Consider the following 20365-nt stretch of genomic DNA (forward strand, 5'->3'; position numbering starts at 1 on the left):
CTCTCCGGTAAATGGACTATCCAACACAAAAAAAAAAACAATTCGAACCAGTAACTAGTTCAAACAAACAGACAAACTCTCACCTTTTTAGCATTAGTATACATGTGCGATCAGCAGTATTATTGGCAGAAATCTTAATAATAATAGGCTCTTGCGTTGTTAAATCATTACACATTATAAAACAAAGTCGCTTCCCGCTGTCTGTGTGATGTATGTATATTTAAAACTACGCAACGATTTTGATGCGTTTTTCTTTATTAAATAGAGTGATTCCAGGGAAAGGTTTCCATATATAATACATGCATAATATATTAGAGGAACACCGATAGTTTTTGTAACCGTGCGAAGCAGGGGCGGGTAGCTAGTGAAGTATAAACACTAGTACAGTACCCAGCCACAAATAAACATAATAATTAAGATTGGTGTGCATTATTTATAGCCAGGTACTGTAATGGTTAAGACTCGCTTTCATCATTACAGCCTATACAGTCCACTGCTGGACATGGCCTCCGCAAGTTTACGTCAAAAATAACGTGAACTCATGTGTTTTGCCCGTAGTCACCACGCTGGGCAGGCGGGTTGGAAGACTCGCTTTCGTATTCGCTCGCTTCTCAACCGGTACTGACGGCTTTAAGCTTTACATTACAAAAGTATATGATGACATGAAGGGAAACACAAGTATTTATCACTTGATATTTAAGATCTCCCAAATCGAAATTTAGCCTGGACTATTATTATGACTCATTGCCCCGTTACGCTCATTGTTCAGTTCACAGAGTTACAGAATAACTAAATTTCTAAAACAAAAGTAGCCTAAGTTACTCCTTATTACATCAGTTATATGCCAGCGAAAGTCCCGTCAATATCTGTCCAGCCGTTTCAGAGATTAGCCGGAACGGACAGACAGACAAAAATTAGAAAAAATGGTATTTTGGTATATGTACCGTTTTACATCTATATACAAAAGTAAAAAGCGGTTATTTTAATATTACAAACAGACACTCCAAATTTTATTTATTTGTATAGATATTTTTTCTGTATGTGTGTTTGTCACCTAACTTTTGCTAAACGACTGAACTGATTAAAATTTTGTACGTATTTTCTATGGGTTTATGGATGGTTTGAAACCACAGTTGGACCCGGTAGGTGGCGCTGCCAACGGTGTGTTAGCAATCTAATTTAGTAGGTGTATTCCGGCCAGGACAACGTCTTCTAGTTTATATATAATAAACATAATAAAACTTCTACTTTACCGTTAATAGGTGTAGATGACAATGGCGGACTGTCGGTACCGGTTTCCGGTTCCGGTTCCGCTTCCGCTTCCGCCTCCGCGCTCGCTTCTTTATCCTCGCTGTTCGCGACCTCTTCCGCTTGTGACGGTGGAGGGGCCGTTTCTTTAACTGGCGTACTGGGAGGTGTCAGCAGAGTTGCTTGTACCTTGTTTAAATAATAAGCATTAATATTTTTGTAATAATTTAATATTTATAATTGATCAGATCATAACCGATGATATTATAGAAGTGTTATGTTTATTGTTACTTTTTTAAAGAGTTTTTTTTTTTGCAATGTGAAAAAATAATTACATAAAAATACCTAATAATAATATAATATAAAAAATATGTTTTGTTTATACTTGTGTTAATGATTGTTGTTTGTTTTGACTGAACTAGACTTTTTTAGGCCTAATGATAAAAGTCCACAGAGCGTAGAAAAATTCTGCAGCTCAAATCAATTTAACTGAGGTAGGGCCAAGCAGGAAATATCCTACTCAAATTTTAGAGCAGTTCAACTGGGGAAGTACCTTAGAGAAGATCAGAGCTAAATAATACTCCTCATAAGTAGTGTTAAGTTCCTGTGGTGAGTAAGGTGTTAAGTTCCTGTGGTGAGTAAGGTGTTGTTCCTGTGGTGAGTAAGGTGATGTTATTTTAAAACTGCGATATCTCCTGAGATATTCATTGAAATCGAATTATGTAAAAGGCTATTTTGTTTTAAATTAAATACTTGTGATGAATAACGTATTTATTTAGATAAGGATTAATATCATGTTTATAAATACATCTTCGCAAATAATACATTATTTTAGAACAAACTTGGTTAGCATAAAAAAGTTTATAGTGAGCCAACCTTAAAATATAGATATATGCTGTCGCGGACTTTTTTTTAGAACTCTTAAAGAGGATCAATTCTGCCATACATGATTTTGCGAAACTTTAACTATTCACAACGCACGCAGTGAAAGCTCTCAAAATAAAAAAAGAACCCCCGATTTTGAAACATTGTTCATCGGTGCTCCGCTCCTTTTGGTCTGAGCGTAATGATATATATCTTATAACCTTCCTCGATAAATGGGCTGGACCGATTTTTATGACATTTTGAGTGAATATAGGGTAGGTCTGAGAATCGGCTAACATCTATTTTTCATACGCCTAAGTTATAACAGACCCTAAGAAGACGCAGGCAGCTGTATCACAGTCTATACTATTACGGCTGCCAACGTTAACCTGTATATGTTTCTGTTTAAAATGTGAATAGTTAACGTGCTGTAAATTGTTTCGTTAAAAGGAGTGAATAAATAAATTATTATTATTATAACGGGGGGGGGGGGGGAGATTAGGAGGATTAATAACATATATGGCAAAGCAACGTTTGCTGGGTCAATTAGTAATATTATATTAGTAAGATAAGAGTTACTCACAAGTCTAGTGCTCCCAACGATAACCATCTTCTTTCCATTCTCCATCTGCCCGTTGCTTGCAGTCGCCGGTCCATTGCTCTGACTCTCGGTTGACTCACTCTTACCCACGCAGAACAGAGATTGCTATTCATATAAATATTTACATATTAAATTACGTTTTTGGACATATACATATTTATCTGAGGTAGGGCACGGTAAACGTTTACCATAAGACGAATCATACGTTTCCATGCTACTCTTGTGGTATAAAAAAAAACCTAGTTACCGAGTGTCGCTTGTTCTCTTCGGTCTGCGCGTGCACAGGTGAGGGCGGAGGGGAGGGCTGGTCCCTCTCGCTCAGTTCCCGGTAGTCTTCGTCGAGGGCCCCCGGTACTGAAGCGATGCAGAGTATGTGTTTGTCGCTCACAGGGAACGACTCGATCACGTCCGCTGGATTGTTTGCGTCGATTATCTGTGGGATACACATTCCTGTAACATCCTACTGTTGGCCATAGGCCTCTTTCTCTATGTAAGAGAAGGGGTCGAAGCTTAATCCACCACGTTGCTCCAATGCGGGTTGGCGGATATATTCCCTACTATGAGTAACGATCGCTATCAGGTGTACATGATAACAACCGGGACCGACGGCTTAACGTGCTCTCCTAGGCACGGTGGTTTTTCGAGCATCAGTCCTTCATTATTCGAGTGGTCACAAGCTAAGGTTTCATTGTATCAACATGATGTTTGTATATTTAAAATTCACCGTTTATATATGTTTTGGTTGCGAGCATGTCTGTTTGAACATGTATTTGAAATTTAAGGGTTCGTAATTAAAACGAACGAAACTTAAAATTAAGACATCATTGCAAGTAAATGAATAACGGTCGTAGGTATAAAATTTAGCTTATTTTCTCACCTACTTCCTTAAACTTTTTATGTACAATCCATACAGACATTTGAAGTGATTTAGGCATTGGTGCTTTGTGTCACATACTTTTACAATCCACTGACATGAATAGTCTCAAAAGAAGTTATACATTTCGAATGTGAAGAACAACTTAAAAACATTTTCAGAAAAAAAATCCTCTATTAACAGGCTACACTTTAAATTTTGCTGAGGTTTAATTTCATTATAAAAATATATACCATGACGATTCCCTTATTCTGCGTATTGGCACAGATCCACACAAGCGAAGACAGAGTGCTCTCGGTTGGCTCTGGAGATGTTGGAAGTTGCTCGTCTCCTTGCTCAACATCCGGTGAACTTGCCCCTTGAGCTTTACTCATTTCATATGCTGTATGTAAAAAATAAAATGTCAATAATAAAAAAAGATAAATAATAGGCTTTAAACTATTTTAATGCAATTTTTTGTTGAAAGATCCACCAAAGAAAGTATTACAATGAAACAACTTCGGATTTTATCGCGTAGAGGCCTCCCGTGACCATGATTTCTCGGACGTTTCGAATACTTTAGTATTCGAAACGTCCGGCATGTAAAAAACTTAATTTTTTTTTATGTCACTAGGTCGACAAACAAGCGTACGGCTCACCTGATGGTAAGCGATTACCGTAGCTTATAGACACCTGCAACACCAGAAGCATCGCAAGCGCGTTGCCGACCCAATCCCCGAACCCCCCAGGAGCTCTGGTCACCTTACTCACCAACAGGAACACAATACTTGAAAACAGTATTATTTTGCTGTGATTTTCTGTAAGGTCGAGGTACTACCCCAGTCGGGCTGCTCGATATTTTGAGCAGGAAATTAACCGCGATAAAATTTAAAAAAAAGTTTTTTTATTATTATGAGTGGAAATCGTGTAAACATTACAAAACCATAAAAGGCAGTATTGTCTGATTTTAAAGACCTAAATGTCCATATCCAATATCATTCATTGAGAGGAGTAGGGTGGATTTGTATGGATAACAGTGAGAATTTCCGCTTGCGAATCATTCTTTTACCATAGAAAATCACCTTTAACAGTAAATTATTCAAATTTTATTATGGAGTATGTTACCATACTGGACTAACTTTCTGTACTGCTGTATCTATCTAAACACTACTAGATGTTAACACAAAATTAATCTATAAACAACCGTAGCATTGAATAAGATAAAGGACCAGATAAGGAAGAGGTTGCTGGCACATTCAGTGGAATCATTGATTGTGTCTAATATCATTGAACACATTTATTTTTCAAGTTCAAACATTATCAGCTGTAGCATCCCAATACTTGGCGTGGGTTTTTTCTTCGTTTAGGAGAAGGAATAGGACTATAAGTTGAGAGTGCCATTTCTAAAATAACAATTTATTTTAATTATAACATTGCATCAGGCACAATTATATAATAATTTATTGTTTTCTAATGTTTACGCGAATTTCACTCATTATAATGAAACAACTTTTTTGGATTTTATAGAGGTTTAATCCTGTGATCATGGTTGCTGTAAAGTATCAGACACGTCGGGCATGTAAAAAACCTAATAAACCACGATGAAATTCGAAAAAGTTGCTTCATTATAATATATAATAACTGGAAGAGGTTTCGTAACCAGCATCATACTGTGTATGTACAATTTACCTAGACACATAGCGTCCTGTGATTTCCCTCTTCCGTCGTAGAACACGCTATCACCCACCATACAACCACCGTCTGGAGTTCGTCCGCCTCTACGGTCTACACCCGCCGCGCATAGGAGCGTCATTTGCGGTTCGGATTCCGCTATCGGCCTGAAAAATTTATATACGTTTATATATAAGCATATATACTGTTTATTTACTGTAGTTTACTTATATTTGTATGTATATTATGTAAATATAAATTATAAATTATCTAGTTATGGATGTAGGTTAAGCAAAGATTTAAAAAAAGTTTTAGTAATTTAATTTCAATGTCTGTATAGCTTAAGACTGACATGACATGACATGACACGAGCCTTGCCATTAAGACTGTCAGTTATGTAAAACTCAACTGGGTGATTTATATCTATAAACAATGAAGGGTTGAAAGGTAAATAATGCCCAATATATTAAAAAAAATAAATAAACCGATAAACTCACCTACAAAACACGGGTACGGGCACTGGCACACCTCCTGAGGACAGAGAGAGAGCCTCTCGTTGAGTTTGGCCAGTTTTACACGGCAGACTCCAACCATAAGCCTGTGTACGCCCGTCTTCTTTGCGTACATGAGCCCGTACCTGTATGTACATTATAACCATATATTAACCCTTTTGTATTACTTTAAGTAATTTTGAATTAGTAGGGTATGTCCTGTTCAAAATCTGGAGCAGCCCGATTAGGGGAGTATCTCAACCTTCCAGACGATCACAGCTAAATAATACTGCCTTCAAGCAGTCTTGTGTTCCAGTGGTGAGTAAGGTGACCAGAGCTCCCGGTATTGAGGGTAGGGTCGGCAACGCGCTTGCGATACTTCTGATGTTGCAGGCGTCTATGGGCGACTACCACCAGGTGGGCAATAAGCTTGTTAGCCAACCTTCGTCGTATAAGAAGGACGCGATGGCACAATAGTCATAGCACTGGCTGTTGCGCTAGCGTTCGCGGTTCTCGATTACCGCTTATGACAAACATTTGTATATATAGATGTTTGTTGTGGTCTGGGTCACAGAAGAAACCCTACTGGGGTCGTTGAGTGAAAGCATTTATTATTTATTTTCAACTAGCTATCCGCCCCGGCTTCGCACGGGTGGAATGCTGATACTAAACGTAAAATACAAAATAAATTTTTGGAATGTAAGCGCCAAAATGTGTTTATTTACGACATCACATTAGAAACCTCTAAAACTATCAGTGTTCCTCTACTATACTATGCATGTATTATATTGAACCTTCCCCTGGAATCACTCTATTTACTAAAGAAAACCGCATCAAAATGCGTTGCGTAGTTTTAAAGATCTAAGCATACAGAGAGCGGGCAGCGACTTATAAAAATAAAAATAATCTAAAAATGGTAACGTCAATATCGATTAATCATCTTTATATTTTTGTGTCGGGATACATTACAACGTCATTATTGTTTCAAAGTCTATGTACTGGTCTGATGGAAATTAATGCAATTAACATTGCAAGTCATGGAAAAAAAATTGGATTTAGCAATAGGATTGCAACAAAGGGCTTGCGATCCCGGTTGCTCTAAAAACGCAATATTTTGCCTTCTTACATAGCACAGCTCTAAAGAAATATAAAGTTATGATCATTGGAAATTTCATTCTTTCTAAAATAGTAGTGAAACAGTGTAAACCTTGTCACAAGAAAAAACTACACATTAACAACATAATTATGTTATATTATTCCCAAAATTACTGTATTAACACATTAAAAAAAATAGTATTAAGTTCAGATATTCTTTATTATATATTAATTCAAAAACCACATAATTATCTTAAAACATTTATTAACAATTATCACAATTATTTATCACATAAGGATATACTTAACAAACCAATAAACCGCACACATATAACGCTTAATAAAATAAGTCTATCAAATCTTTACTCGTCTGTAACGTCATTGGGGTTCAGCTGAAAAGAAAACAGGAGAAGGAATTAGGCGAGGACGAGGTTGAAAAACGAAAAGTAAAGAAATAAGTTTAAGTACTACTTTAAGTGCACTTGGACTTTGATTAGTATTGATGTTGCTCTACTACAGTATCTGGGTAACCGAGCTTAGCTCGGTATTTTTAGTAAATCGTGTTTTTTGGAAATCATAATTAAATAACAATTACATATTTATGAAATATGAATAATATTTTTCGATTTTACCGACATAATAATAAAAAATATGAACTGGCTATTTAAATAAAAAGTAATGAGTACAATTAGAAAAAAAAACCAATCTCGAAACATGGGGATTTGAACCGTGGTCTTTTCAGTCGATCGCGACCGGCCAATTTCCTACCTGAGCTATTATAACTTTATTGACTTTGCGAAATTTACCTTCGTATTCTAACGATATTTTAGCCATTTTTTAATTGCCTAAAAACAGGGATAAAACGACATTTGCTAAAAATGAATCCTAGCTATACCGTTTTATCGTCCCCGAAATTCCCTGCACATACTAAAGTTCATGAAAATCGCTGAAGCCGCTTCCGAGATTCAGATTATATATATACGAGTATTGCTCATTTAATAGTATATGATAAGTGGCAAACAAGCGTATGGCTCACCTAATGTTAAGCGAATACCGTAGCCTAACTACCATAACCAAGAGCATTACAAGCACATTGCCCACCCTATCCTCAATTCGCCCTGGAGCTCTGGTCATTTTACTCACCACAGGAACATAAGACTGTTGTGTGTGACTGTGCAGTGTTATTTATCTGTGATCTTTGCAAGGTCAAGGTCGAGCTGCTCCCAATTTTAAGCAAAGTATATTTAGAATTATTGATTGAATTGTGTGATTAACAACTGGTTAAGTTTGCAATTCTGAAATCACTAAATATTTTTAGGATTGTGAACTAAAGGATATCAATTACTAGGACTACGTTTTCCATTCGAATTAGGTGATGTTATTCAATATATGACATTATATGGTTATCTATGGCACGACACATGACCGTTTTACCGGTATAGGGTAATGTAGGATTTTAGTTTGACTAAATTCAAAATCTTGAACTCAATTCTCAAATTGTAACATTTATACTTTACTGCTTTTTAGTTTCATCTGTACAGTAGAGAGCAAAATTGTGCTGTAGTGTGTACATACAATACGTACGGTGATATATGACAGGGTATGGTGGTAAACGATAGTATATGACCAAGTATCGTAGTTACCTGTTGGAGCTTGTCGTCGTCTTGAACCTGTCGTGCAGTAGTGTACGATGATGTACGGTGTATTGTAAAATGGTGTAAGATGATGTAAGACGATAATAGACGGTGTAAGATAATATAAGGCAGAGTAAAACAATGTATGACAGTGAATGGCAGGGCATATCTGTACATCAAATTGTGTACAAGACTGTCTAACAGTATAAGACAAAGCAAGACGACATAAAACAATATACGTCGTTGTATATAAAACGGTAACCAAACCCAGCCCAGCGTGGTGATTATGGGCAAGACACATGAGTTCGCGCCATTTTTGGCGCGACTCATTTGTGTGTGTGTGTGAGCGCGCGTGTAAAAACGGTATAAGACAGTGTTATATGGCAATGCACGTCGGTGTGCGATAGTGTTAGATGATGTAAAACATATTACATACATATATAATTTTATTGTTAATGAGTACGATTTTTACTTTTTACTTTAATTTTTTTTATGTGATGTTATCTTAATTATACTTGTTTCATGACATTAATATATGGTGGAATGTTGTGTACTCCGTAATGGGATACATATTAGATAATAATGTAGTAATGATTCATATATAATGTTTTGTATGTATTCTGTGGATGTACCTATAAAATAAATAAATAAATAAAAGTGTGTGTGTTCAGCGTGACGGTCACCTGTCGGAACTGGTCGGAGCGCGCGTGGTCGTGCCGCCGGTGGTGGTGGTGGTCGGAGAGCTGCGTCTCGAGGAAGTCGGCCTGCGTGCGCGAGTGGCGCAGCGCGGGCTGCGGCGCCGCCACCGCGCGCAGCTGCGGCGTCGACACCGGCCGCTGCGGCCGCCCGGACGGGCTGCTGGAGTGCGATACACGGGCTCGTATAGTAATAATAATAATATTTAGTGGCCGCCCACTGCTCGAAATTCAACCATAATTTACTTAATCGATTATTACTCGAATATACTCGAAATTTGATTTAGACCGAAACACAATCACTCTGTTCACCACCCGTGGAGGGTTGATGTAAGCGACGCTATATTATCTGTAACCTATGTATATACATAATCTGTAATGTTGTACAATAACATGTATGTTGGTAAGATTTAAATGTTAATATAGTGTAAGGTATATTGTAAGTCGTTAAGTGAGTCATCCAGTAGCCGTCGCTGCGATCGGCTTGTTTAAATTAAGCCATTGTCAAATCATATATCTATACTCAAATAAATATATCCTCATCCACAAAAGTATTTTATATCCGTTCAACGTCGACCTTCTACAGTTGAGGTTGAATGACTTAACGAATTCGTATCCACACACCACAAAATGTATAGAATAGTCAAATCTAATATATAAATGTCTCGTGTCGCGGTGTTTGTAATTAAACTCCTCCGAAACGGCTCGACCGATTCTCATGAAATTTTGCGTGCATATTGGGTAGGTCTGAGAATCGAACAACATCTATTTTTAATCCCCCTAAATGTTAAGGGTAGTCCACCCCAAAAAACTTTTTTTTTTTAATTTTTAGATAAATTTTTATTTTTTATTTTATTATGATTTGGCGTTAAAGAATACACACAATCCTAAATTTTCACCATTCTACCATCAACACCTATTTTTAAATAGCGTTTAGCGGCAAGACAACGTTTGCCGAGTCAGCTAGTTTAAATTATAAGTTTGAACATTATTAGGGTTCCGTTGTCAGACTATACTTCTATAATAATAAACGAAAGAGTATATATGCGTGTGTGTATCAAATACATGGTAGTATGTGTAATGTTTTTTTTTTATTCATTTAATTGAAAAAAAAAAAAACATTAGCATTCAGCACTTGCACTATATATACCATAAATATGCAAATTCAATACTGCTCCATCCCCGTAATTTTCGCAAAATTAGTACAAAGTTTTTGCTTCCCGTATTAAAATATAGATAATAATAATAAAGACGTTTATTCAACAAGCATAAAAAAAAATTAAAAAGATTTATTAGTCTGATTTACAGAAATTTAAAAAAAAAAATGCTAATAAAAAGATCGTGGACTCGGCTTATAGCTGCTTTTCAGTCCGCACCTTTACAAAAGCTGCCAGCACAGGACGTTAAATTTACATTTAAAAACTAAATATAGTAAAATATAAATGTAGCATTAAATAGTATTAAATAAAAAACAAGATTAATAAATTAGCAGTCAGCATGAGATTAAGTAATGAGTAAGTATGTCGCAGAAGATATAAGTAGACAAAGTACATAGATGGCGAACCACGTGAGATACACCAGATAGCTAACTAATTTACTAGCCACGGTTCGGTTCAGAGAAAATGTACCAAAATATTACAAAACTGTTGGAAGCCAGTGCCCTCTACTCGTGGTAATAGGTATTAAATTGTGTTTTTTCTATCCCACGTGACATTGGTGAAATCGACAGTGCCCCCTGGCACAACTGAAAACCATTCAGCCCAAGAATAATAGGTATCAAGTGTAGATCTGATAACTACTTTTTGAGTAATCTTTGATACTTGACAATTTTTTCGTCGATCTACGTTGTATTACTCGTTGATGTAATTGAAGTCGGTTTTTTTTTTCGTTTGCGAGCAAACACAATTATTTGTATTGGATAATAAATTTAGCCAGGAAGTCTACTGGTTATATATTATTTTAGTACGTTTTTTTTTTTTTTCGAATGAACGCGGGTGAAACCGCAGATCATAGATAGCAATTCTATAAATGCAGAAATACAAATTTCGCACAGCGTTATATATTACCTAAAATGGTTTAAAATAAAATAATAAAAAAAAAAAACAAACACAAGCCGACTTATCCATTACGCACATTTAAAGATTATCTTTACGATTCTTATCACAAACACATGATACCTTATAACGGAAATTATATTAGTTAAACATCATACATTATTTCAACTTAAAAGATAGCAAAATGCAATTTTAATTCGTAATATTCGACTTATTTATATAAAATTATTTTGATAGCTTTGAGATTTAAAAGTTTCTACTTATACATTAGTAATGTTACTGTACTTATTATCGACTATCAAAAAATAATTTAATCATTGTATGCTGATTTTGAAATAAAAAAAAAAATAAAAAATTACTTTTTCTTTTTTTGGGGGGTCGTAAAATTTATCATTTAATTTCGCATATTCTGCCAATTTTCGTGCATATTTCAAGCATTTTTCAATTTGCATGCATATAACAAGCTTTTTATGTCGCATATAATCCGGTCTCTATATATTACACACAATTTCTAAGCTATTAAAAAAAAATCAGTCAAACAGAATTAGCAGTTTAGGTTCAACTTTTTAGGGACGAAACGTTGACGCAGCGGTCATAGCGCTGTATATTGCGCTAGTGGTCGCAGGTTCGATCCCCGCACACGACAAACATTTATATTTGCTATATAGATATTTATCGTGGTCTGGGCGTTTGTGATTGTCTGTTGTGTATTTCCGGACCCCCGACACAGGAGATCCTACTGGTGTCTTTGTGAGAATCGTTTATTTATTAATAAAACTGCTCATACTTGACAACTTATTTTTATGTAGTTTCAATACGATACACTTAATTAACACTCTGTAATAACAATAAAACACCACACTTGTATTAATGCTGTTTTACAATCAAATCTTAATTATTATAGATAATTATATTTCTTTCAGGAAACATTTGAGTCGCAAAGCAAAGCAGCGGCAATAACTTAAAAACGATAATAATAATGAATGAATTTTAGTATATTGATGTTGATTTTAATTTTAGTGTTCATTGATTGGATTTTGATTTAGTATAATTTGTTTTGTCACAATTATTGAAACTAACATAGTTAAGGCAAAAAATGTAACTAAGAAAAATATGGACATACGTCTGAAATAAATTATAATAATAATAATAATTATTATTATTATTATTAATAACATTCGCTTTTTTTATTACATATTAAATTATTGAAAGTTCAGCAGGATAGTAGTACTGTAGCGAGAACTGTCGCTTTAAAGCTGACAGTCGTGGGTCAGATTCCTGCTCGAGGTAAATTTACACAAATACTATATGACTAGACACTCTTAAATAAATAATAAACGCTTCACACTCAACGGCCACCAGTAGGATTTTCTCCTGTGTCCAGACCACGACAAACATCTACATGGCCAATACAAATATCTGTCGTGAGCGGGGCTCGAACCCGCGACCGACAGTGCAACAGTCGGTACTGTGACCGCTGCGCCAACGCGTCGTCTGCTCTTAGTGTACTCTTAGTGTATGGATGTCACATCATATCTCAAAAAACATATAAAGCCGCCGGTTTCGGTTGTCATCGTGGAAACATGATAGCGATCATTGATTCCGGTAAGGGAATCATCCGCCGATCATCAATGAAAAACGGTGATGGATTTAGCTGTAATTCTTCTCCTATACAAAGATGTTATCATTGTCCAGCGAAAATTGCATAATTTAAAACGATAATAATTATTCAAAAAGCTTCGCCAATTTCTCACAAGTTGTACAACTTGCCAATCGTATTTATACTGATGTACTTTAACTCGTAACAAGTATGTGACAGAATATAATTACCAATTATCATATAATTGAATCATAAATGCACAAACATAATTTAAAATTGTAAAAAATTGATATCGCAATGCAAATTATGTATAAATAAGATTATATATACATATATGACGATCTTTCTAGTATAGCGGAGTAAAAATGTCATTAGTGCTGACGGTTTTGGGTTCGAATCCGACTTGAAACTCATATTTATAATAATATAAGTTGTTTTTGTGTGTGAGGTATCTGGTTCTGCTTGAGGACTTATCCATATTGCTCTGGAGAGCGAGTAAATCACAGACAGTTATCACAAACAGCTGGTAACTAACTTAAATCTCGATACAGAAATCGCAGTAGAGCAGCGTAGCTAATTAGAAGACAATACTTCTTAAGAGATTAATCCTTCGCTCAGCAATTCAATCCAATTCAAATATTTGCAAAATAAATAAAATTAAATAATTAAAATACAATCAAAACGCAATGAAAGTACTTAACGCGTCAAACGTTTAGGTTACAGCCGACTGATATAGGCACATATTCCTTTGCAAGAAATAAAACATACATAAATTAATATATATTACAACCAGAATCGGGACTATTACTAAACCTTGGAGCAAGCAGTAAGTAATAATAATACAAACTGAACAAATCACGTATAATAATATACCCATCCCACACACCTTATTTAGTCCTCTGCCCAAAGGTTGCCTGGAAGAGATCGCTGTATTAGCGATAAGGCCGCCTGTTGCAATTGATACAAATTCTATTTTTATAAATCATTTGTAATACTTTTAAAACCTTGTATTGGTGTGCGAAAGTGTAAATAAATAAAATAAAAAATAATTAACTATACCCGGTCCCTATATTTAGAAAACGATTCGTTTTGCTAACGAACTGTTAAATTTTAAAATATGTTATGCTAGTGATGTACAGAAGCATGTGTGTATTTACCTGAAGAGTTTACTAAAAAACTTCCAAATCCCCTGCTTGCTCTTCTTATCCATGGTGGAGTCGACACGGCTGGCTCTCACCATTTCCGTCCAGCGGACTGCGTCCTGTAGCTCCATGAATCTTTCCTGTGAACATTCATATTATTTAAGATTTCCAAACTAGCGTATTCACGTATATCTTAAAAGTGTCAAAAAGAAGCATACCATTTAAGCTTTTAAAAGTTCTAAATTAAACATTTATCATAAACTAGTTGTGCGCTGAAGTACAACTTCTTTGGTTCCTCTAAAGTATCCTCATATATTAATATGAAACGTAACACTCTCCTTTTCCATCTTCGCAAACATATATTCCCTCTCAACTTCACGTTCGCCTCGCTTAATCACACTTTTCGCAACGCTCTCGTCTCGCAATCACCAGCTTACACTCGAAGTCAAGCGTGAGTAGAGAAGTTTTACTTCGAAAACACGCTTCGACTTAATAACACTGGTATAGAATGATTGTATAGTATTGTATTGGGCTCGGTTTTCCGCATTTAGACGCAAAGGTGGTCCATTATGTGTGAAAAGAGGGCTGACTAGTTCAGCCAGCCCAAATAGAAATATGGTATAGAATGATATCAGAACACATCAACAATGATACCTTATACTGGTTCCTCTCCATCAGCACACGTGCCATTTCGACCCTGGTGAACTTTCTCCTCTGCGCCATTGGTACGTCTGCCTCATCATCATCTTGGCCTTGGGAACCTCCAACCGCCTCCCGGAGGTGGCGCAGTTCCTCTTCTAACTGCGAGACTCTTTCCCGTAGCTTCTCTCTCGCCGCACTAAGAGCTGACACTTCTTCTCTTAGTATCTCCTGTTCACCGGTCAGTTCGTCTACTTTCACTATTAGGTCGTCCTTTACTACGTTCAGGGCGTTTCTGGAATTATTTTTGTTTTTTTTTTTATTATTGATTTACATAGTTAAAAAGCGTTATAGGTAGTTGATTATAGTTTTTTTTAAAATAATAGTTAACAAATTCAGAAAATTAAAGAAAAAATAAATAAAAATAGACAACCATAGAAATGATTTTGACTTCAATTTTATGCTTTAAGAAATAAATATACAATATTTAAGAAATAAAACTACAGTAAGTTTTTAGATACGTAAAATTAAGGTTACTTTTTTTGAAGGTTAAAACGATATCTATAAAAGTAAATAAAATTGGAGTATCTAATGCATATGGATGGTATATACGGTACATATACCAAAATAACATTTTTTACAATTTTTGTCTGTCTGTCTGTTTGTTCCGGCTAATCTCTGAAGCGGCTGGACCGATTTTGACGGGACTTTCACTGGTAGATAGCTGATGTAGTTAGAAGTAACTTAGGCTACTTTTGTTTTAGAAATTTATTTATTTTATAACTCTGCAAACTGAACAATAACTTTTTTTATTAAATTTCACGCGGGCGAAGTCGCCGGCACAGCTAAAAAAAAAAAAATTAAATTTTAAAATATCGTTAAAAATTACTAATATAAATTAAATGTGAAAAACTATTCATTTTAGCGATTAAAATTTAAAACACATTGTTTATCTAATTTCTTACATTCAAAATACCACTAAGATATAATTACATAAATAATAATTACATTAAAAAAAAGTTTATTAATTTAAGTTAATAAACAAAAGCATACTCACTTAGTTGCCAATAATTCGTTATTTTCTAAGATCAGATTTTCAACCTCCTTCCCCATACCTGACAAAAACAACACACATTTAGATAACATTATAAACACGTACTAAATAACATAATGATTAATTATTGAGACAAAAAAATAATCATTCATAAAAAAAATCATTGCAAAAAATTCAAAACATGCTCTTATATAATTGTGTTTGCTCGCAAACGAAAAAAAAAACGACTTCAATTACATCGACAAGTAATACAACGTAGGTACACGAAAATATAGTCTAGTAAATACGCGTTATCAAAGATTACTCAAAAACTTGTAATCATATCTCGATGAAATTTAAATGTGACCACAAGATAAACATCAGCTTTCGATTAAATTAAAAATCATCAAAATCGGTACACCAAGTAAAAAGTTATGCGGTTATAATACAACGTTGGTCGACGAAAAAATAGTCAATTTTTTTTTGTCGAAATCGGTCTACCCAGTCAAAAGTTCTGAAATAACATACATAAAAAAAAATTCAGTCGAATTGAGAACCTCCTCCTTTTTTAGAAGTCGGTTAAAAAAAGTATTTAATGATACGAAACAAAAAGTAACTGCGTATTTATGTATTTTTTTTTTATTGAACGGAATCTTGAATCGAAAAAAGTATTAGAAGGACATAGTCGTAAATCTATTATGGAATTTTGCAGATATGTAATCGATCACTAAATAATTGTGTGATCTGTTGTATTTAAAACAGTTTATTAATATATAATGTTCTGAAACATCAGTTCTTCAGAAAATATTTTTCAAATAAAAAATTATATTTCAATTACAAAATGAATATTACATAATATTATTAATACAATTGAAATTCAAAACTTTAAAAAGTATATTTTGACATCTTCGTTAGAAACAGTTTTAAGAAACATTGCCGTGACCACGAGGTCATATTTGTTCTTGTTCAAACGTTTATAACTTCCGGTAAACATGATGGGCGATGTAGAGCGGAGCGTCGACCGAGATAAATAATTATAATAACACATATCCTTAGGCAATCGTGAATTAATTACGTTGATTGGGCAAGATCTGCTGTATAGCGTGCTGCTGTAAACGTATAGTCATGAACGAAAATATATGTACAGTAGGCGCATTTATAGCCACCGTGATGTTTTATAGCCTATAACCTGATTCGATAAACTGACAAAAAATCTTAAAAGTAATACTGAATAACGAAACAAGCTTAATTAACTGAATTTCTCCATATACTATATATCTTAATATATATAAATCTCGTGTCACAATGTTTGTCCTCAATGGACTCCTAAACTACTTAACCGATTTTAGTCAAATTTGCACACCGTGTGCAGTTTGATCCAACTTAAAAGATAGGCTATATTTTATTTTGATATATTATGTTATTATTATATTTCAGAAAAAAATAAGGTGATACGAAGTTCGCCAGGTCAGCTAGTATATATATATATATATATATATATATATATATATATAAGTACATGTTTAACTTTATTTAAACTATATTTTCGTCGATACAAGCATAAAATTATACGCAACTAAGCACTTAAAATTATACTGCTTTTTTATGTTCCTAAAATAATAATAAAACAACAATTGCAAACGGTCAGAAATTTTTAAATTTCCAAATCAATTGAACACATGTGTCTCTGACTGTACTATAGCTAACAACATTTCGGTTTCGTAACAAAAAAGTTACAACAAAGAAGTTTTGTTATATTTTTTGTTTGTAATTATGTAAAAAAAAAAAACTCGATCCACGTATTTTTATACGAATTTAATCACGCGATCGCTACTTTCGTATGATTAGGCTTCTGTTAATACTTTAAATGTTAATTTTATAAGAGAACGAAACTAAACAATCTTAATAAAACACCCATGTCATCTTTCTATACACACTTCATTTTTTCTTTCATTTCAAAGCCACCTTAAGTACCTTTTTTCTTAGGCTATTTTATTTGAAACACTAACTTTAAAAAATATAATAAAACTAGTTGCTCGGACAGACTTCGTTCTGCCAGTAGTTAATAGTATATTTATTTTATTTTTTTTATTTAATTTTTTTTAACATTATAACCTTCCGTGGGCCTTAAAGAACATACAAAAAATAATTTGCCGAATTGGTCGAGCCATTCTCGAGTTACGAGGTTAGTAACATTCATTTTTATTTATATACTAGCTGCCCGGACAGACTTCGTTCGTAGTAATTTTTTTTTTTTTATTTCTATATTTTAGTATTAAAACCTTACGTGGGTCTTGAGGAGCATAAAAAAAAAATAACCGAGTTGGTCGAACCATTCTCGAGTTATGCGCTTAGCAACATTCATTTTTATTTATATAAAAAAGTCTATAAACAAAGATCAAAAAATGTAACATTTGCTATACTTTGTCAAATATAATGAAGAAATATTCAGTGTACTAATCCGATTTATAATAAAATTACAAAGCTTGTTTATCGGAGATATCTATAGGCTATATAACATCACGTTGAGACCTTGTAGTAACGAAGAAACGATAGACTACGAAGCGAACGCGTAAGTAATCCATTAATTAACATTTAAGACCCATTTTCCCCGGTTGCTAAATAAAGCTTTTAGATAAATATCTGCCATATAAATATATTCAACAGATATAAATTCTTCATTAAACATAATCTGCCAGATATTCCAATCGTTATTTAAATTTAGGTCACTGATTAGCTATCAGATAGTTTATCAACAGGAGTTGAAACGGGTCTTAATATTAAAGATACTAAATCTACAGTACAGACTAAATGAGTAAAATGAAATGACACAATATATAATAATAAAAAGCAAGCGTAATGTATGTATTTACTCACCGAAGTAATTATCGTTAACTGCAATGTTGATGCAACGTATGTTAGAACATGGAAATAGAATAAATAACATTAGTTCGGGACACAAGGGATGTTCAAGTGGTACATACATAAATAAATAAAGAATTTATTTATTTATTTTGGATAGAATTTTATTTTTAAATAAATCAAAACTAAAAAAGCATACGATTAATATATCTTTTTATGTATGTTAGTGTATGTTATTCAAAGTACAACTAAAATATTTGGTCTTTTTACCACTCTTCATGTAAAGTTATATAGATTTAATAATTCAGATATTTATCATAATTATTAGTCTAGCGCAAAAATAATTTAGTTTAACTTACTTAAAGTTTTGCTTTTAAAGAGAGACTAGCTTAAATTCATAAACTCAGAACTTTAAAATGATTAATAATAATATAATTTTTGACCATTAATTAGGACTGGTTGACACAATGTATCTTAAACAAAGACACAAATATATTTTAGTTGGAGGGTAGTTTAATATTATCAGCTGCGATACAATAAACGCAAAGAAGATAAACAATGAATATCATATGGCGGTGATAAGTGATTAAAGCAACAATTGTTCTCTTACCCGAAGACGCATACTCTCCGGGATGGACCCAGCTCCCTGGGGGGAAAAAAACCTTATGTTAAACCTACCTATATAGAATTACTATTAAAATACAGATGATAAATAATAATTAATCCGATTTTAATTTATCATCGACAAGACTAACTCAAAATCTCACTCGATGAATAGTACCACACAACAAACTAGCCTTTGAATACAAAAAGAATCGTCAGAATCGATAACTCAAACTTAAAAAGTACTAATTACATCTCTTCTTTTTTGACAAACACGTCACATTCAACTGGCTAGTCACGCTATGATACTACGCCAGACAGATAATTTAAGCCAGATAGATTACACGTCACGTTCTTTGTCCGCGATGGACTCCTAACTATTTAAGCGATTTTAATCAAATTTGGACACCATGTGCAGTTCTATCCAACTTGAAAGATAGGCTATATTTTTTTTTTATTTTTTTTTTTTATTCTTTATGACAGCCATGCAGCCTTAAAGACTAAGTCGGCTCATAAGTAAAAGATAGGTTATATTTTATTTTTTAAATAATTATTATAGTCACACAAAAAAAAAGGCGACACGAAATTCGCCAGGCCACCTAGTCTATGGTATAGTTATACTTATATAGGTACTAATATTATTATTTTATAATTTAATTTATTGTTGTTGTAATGAATAAACTAATACTACTGTAGCGATTTCAATCATTCATTTACTAGTACACTTAACACTGGATTACATAGGCTATGATTGAACTGCCATAATCTTTTAACTATCCCTTATATCAATTGCAACCATATCTAATTGTAAATATAAAAAAGTATTATCTCAATAAAGCTATGTGTTTTCCTAAAACAAAGCAGCCGCATAACGCTACATACAAAAAAAAATTACACACAAGTAAAAGCGAGGCAAAAGAATGATATGTGAGTGAGACGGTACAAGATGTGTCTGCAGATGTCTTCATAAACTTTACTGTGATAATCTTTATTTTATAATATATCCATTACAAATCTTTAAATTCTGAACTATGTGGTTTGGTCTCGTCTTCAATTTAAAAAGTATTTGAATTTTTTTCTCGTATAATATAATTATTTGTTTTTTTCCTCGTGTTACGTAATTTTAAAAGCCGTGTAGAGCAAAATTGTCGTTTGTTTACGAAGCATTTATACACATTTTAATCGTATTAGTAAAAAGACATAATCAAAAACATATTCTTACATAGTTTATAATTTAACGATTTGCAGTGGATAAATATATAATAAAAACTATCTATAAT

General features: G+C 33.7%; 1 protein-coding gene and 1 long non-coding RNA gene across 2 annotated transcripts in view; one reads left to right on the forward strand and one right to left on the reverse strand.

Annotated features, from left to right (window-relative positions):
* Nucleotides 1–20365, reverse strand: part of LOC123668670 (JNK-interacting protein 3) — a 40245-nt gene that overhangs the window by 7687 nt on the left and 12193 nt on the right. Inside the window, exons 7-18 of the mRNA XM_045602380.1 lie at nt 19093–19128; nt 18498–18515; nt 15645–15702; nt 14603–14882; nt 13964–14088; nt 9141–9312; nt 5735–5874; nt 5256–5404; nt 3821–3969; nt 2961–3146; nt 2696–2818; nt 1254–1437 (exon numbers count right to left, since the gene is read on the reverse strand). Coding sequence (XP_045458336.1) covers nt 1254–1437; nt 2696–2818; nt 2961–3146; nt 3821–3969; nt 5256–5404; nt 5735–5874; nt 9141–9312; nt 13964–14088; nt 14603–14882; nt 15645–15702; nt 18498–18515; nt 19093–19128 — 1620 coding nt within the window. The remainder of the gene's footprint in view (nt 1–1253; nt 1438–2695; nt 2819–2960; nt 3147–3820; nt 3970–5255; nt 5405–5734; nt 5875–9140; nt 9313–13963; nt 14089–14602; nt 14883–15644; nt 15703–18497; nt 18516–19092; nt 19129–20365) is intronic.
* Nucleotides 243–16300, forward strand: LOC123668671. The gene is made up of 3 exons (XR_006745617.1): nt 243–364; nt 11451–11458; nt 16290–16300. It is a non-coding gene; the product is annotated as an uncharacterized LOC123668671 (long non-coding RNA).

The sequence above is a fragment of the Melitaea cinxia genome, chromosome Z (genome assembly GCF_905220565.1).
Source record: "Melitaea cinxia chromosome Z, ilMelCinx1.1, whole genome shotgun sequence".
NCBI classification, from domain to species: Eukaryota; Metazoa; Arthropoda; class Insecta; order Lepidoptera; family Nymphalidae; genus Melitaea; species Melitaea cinxia.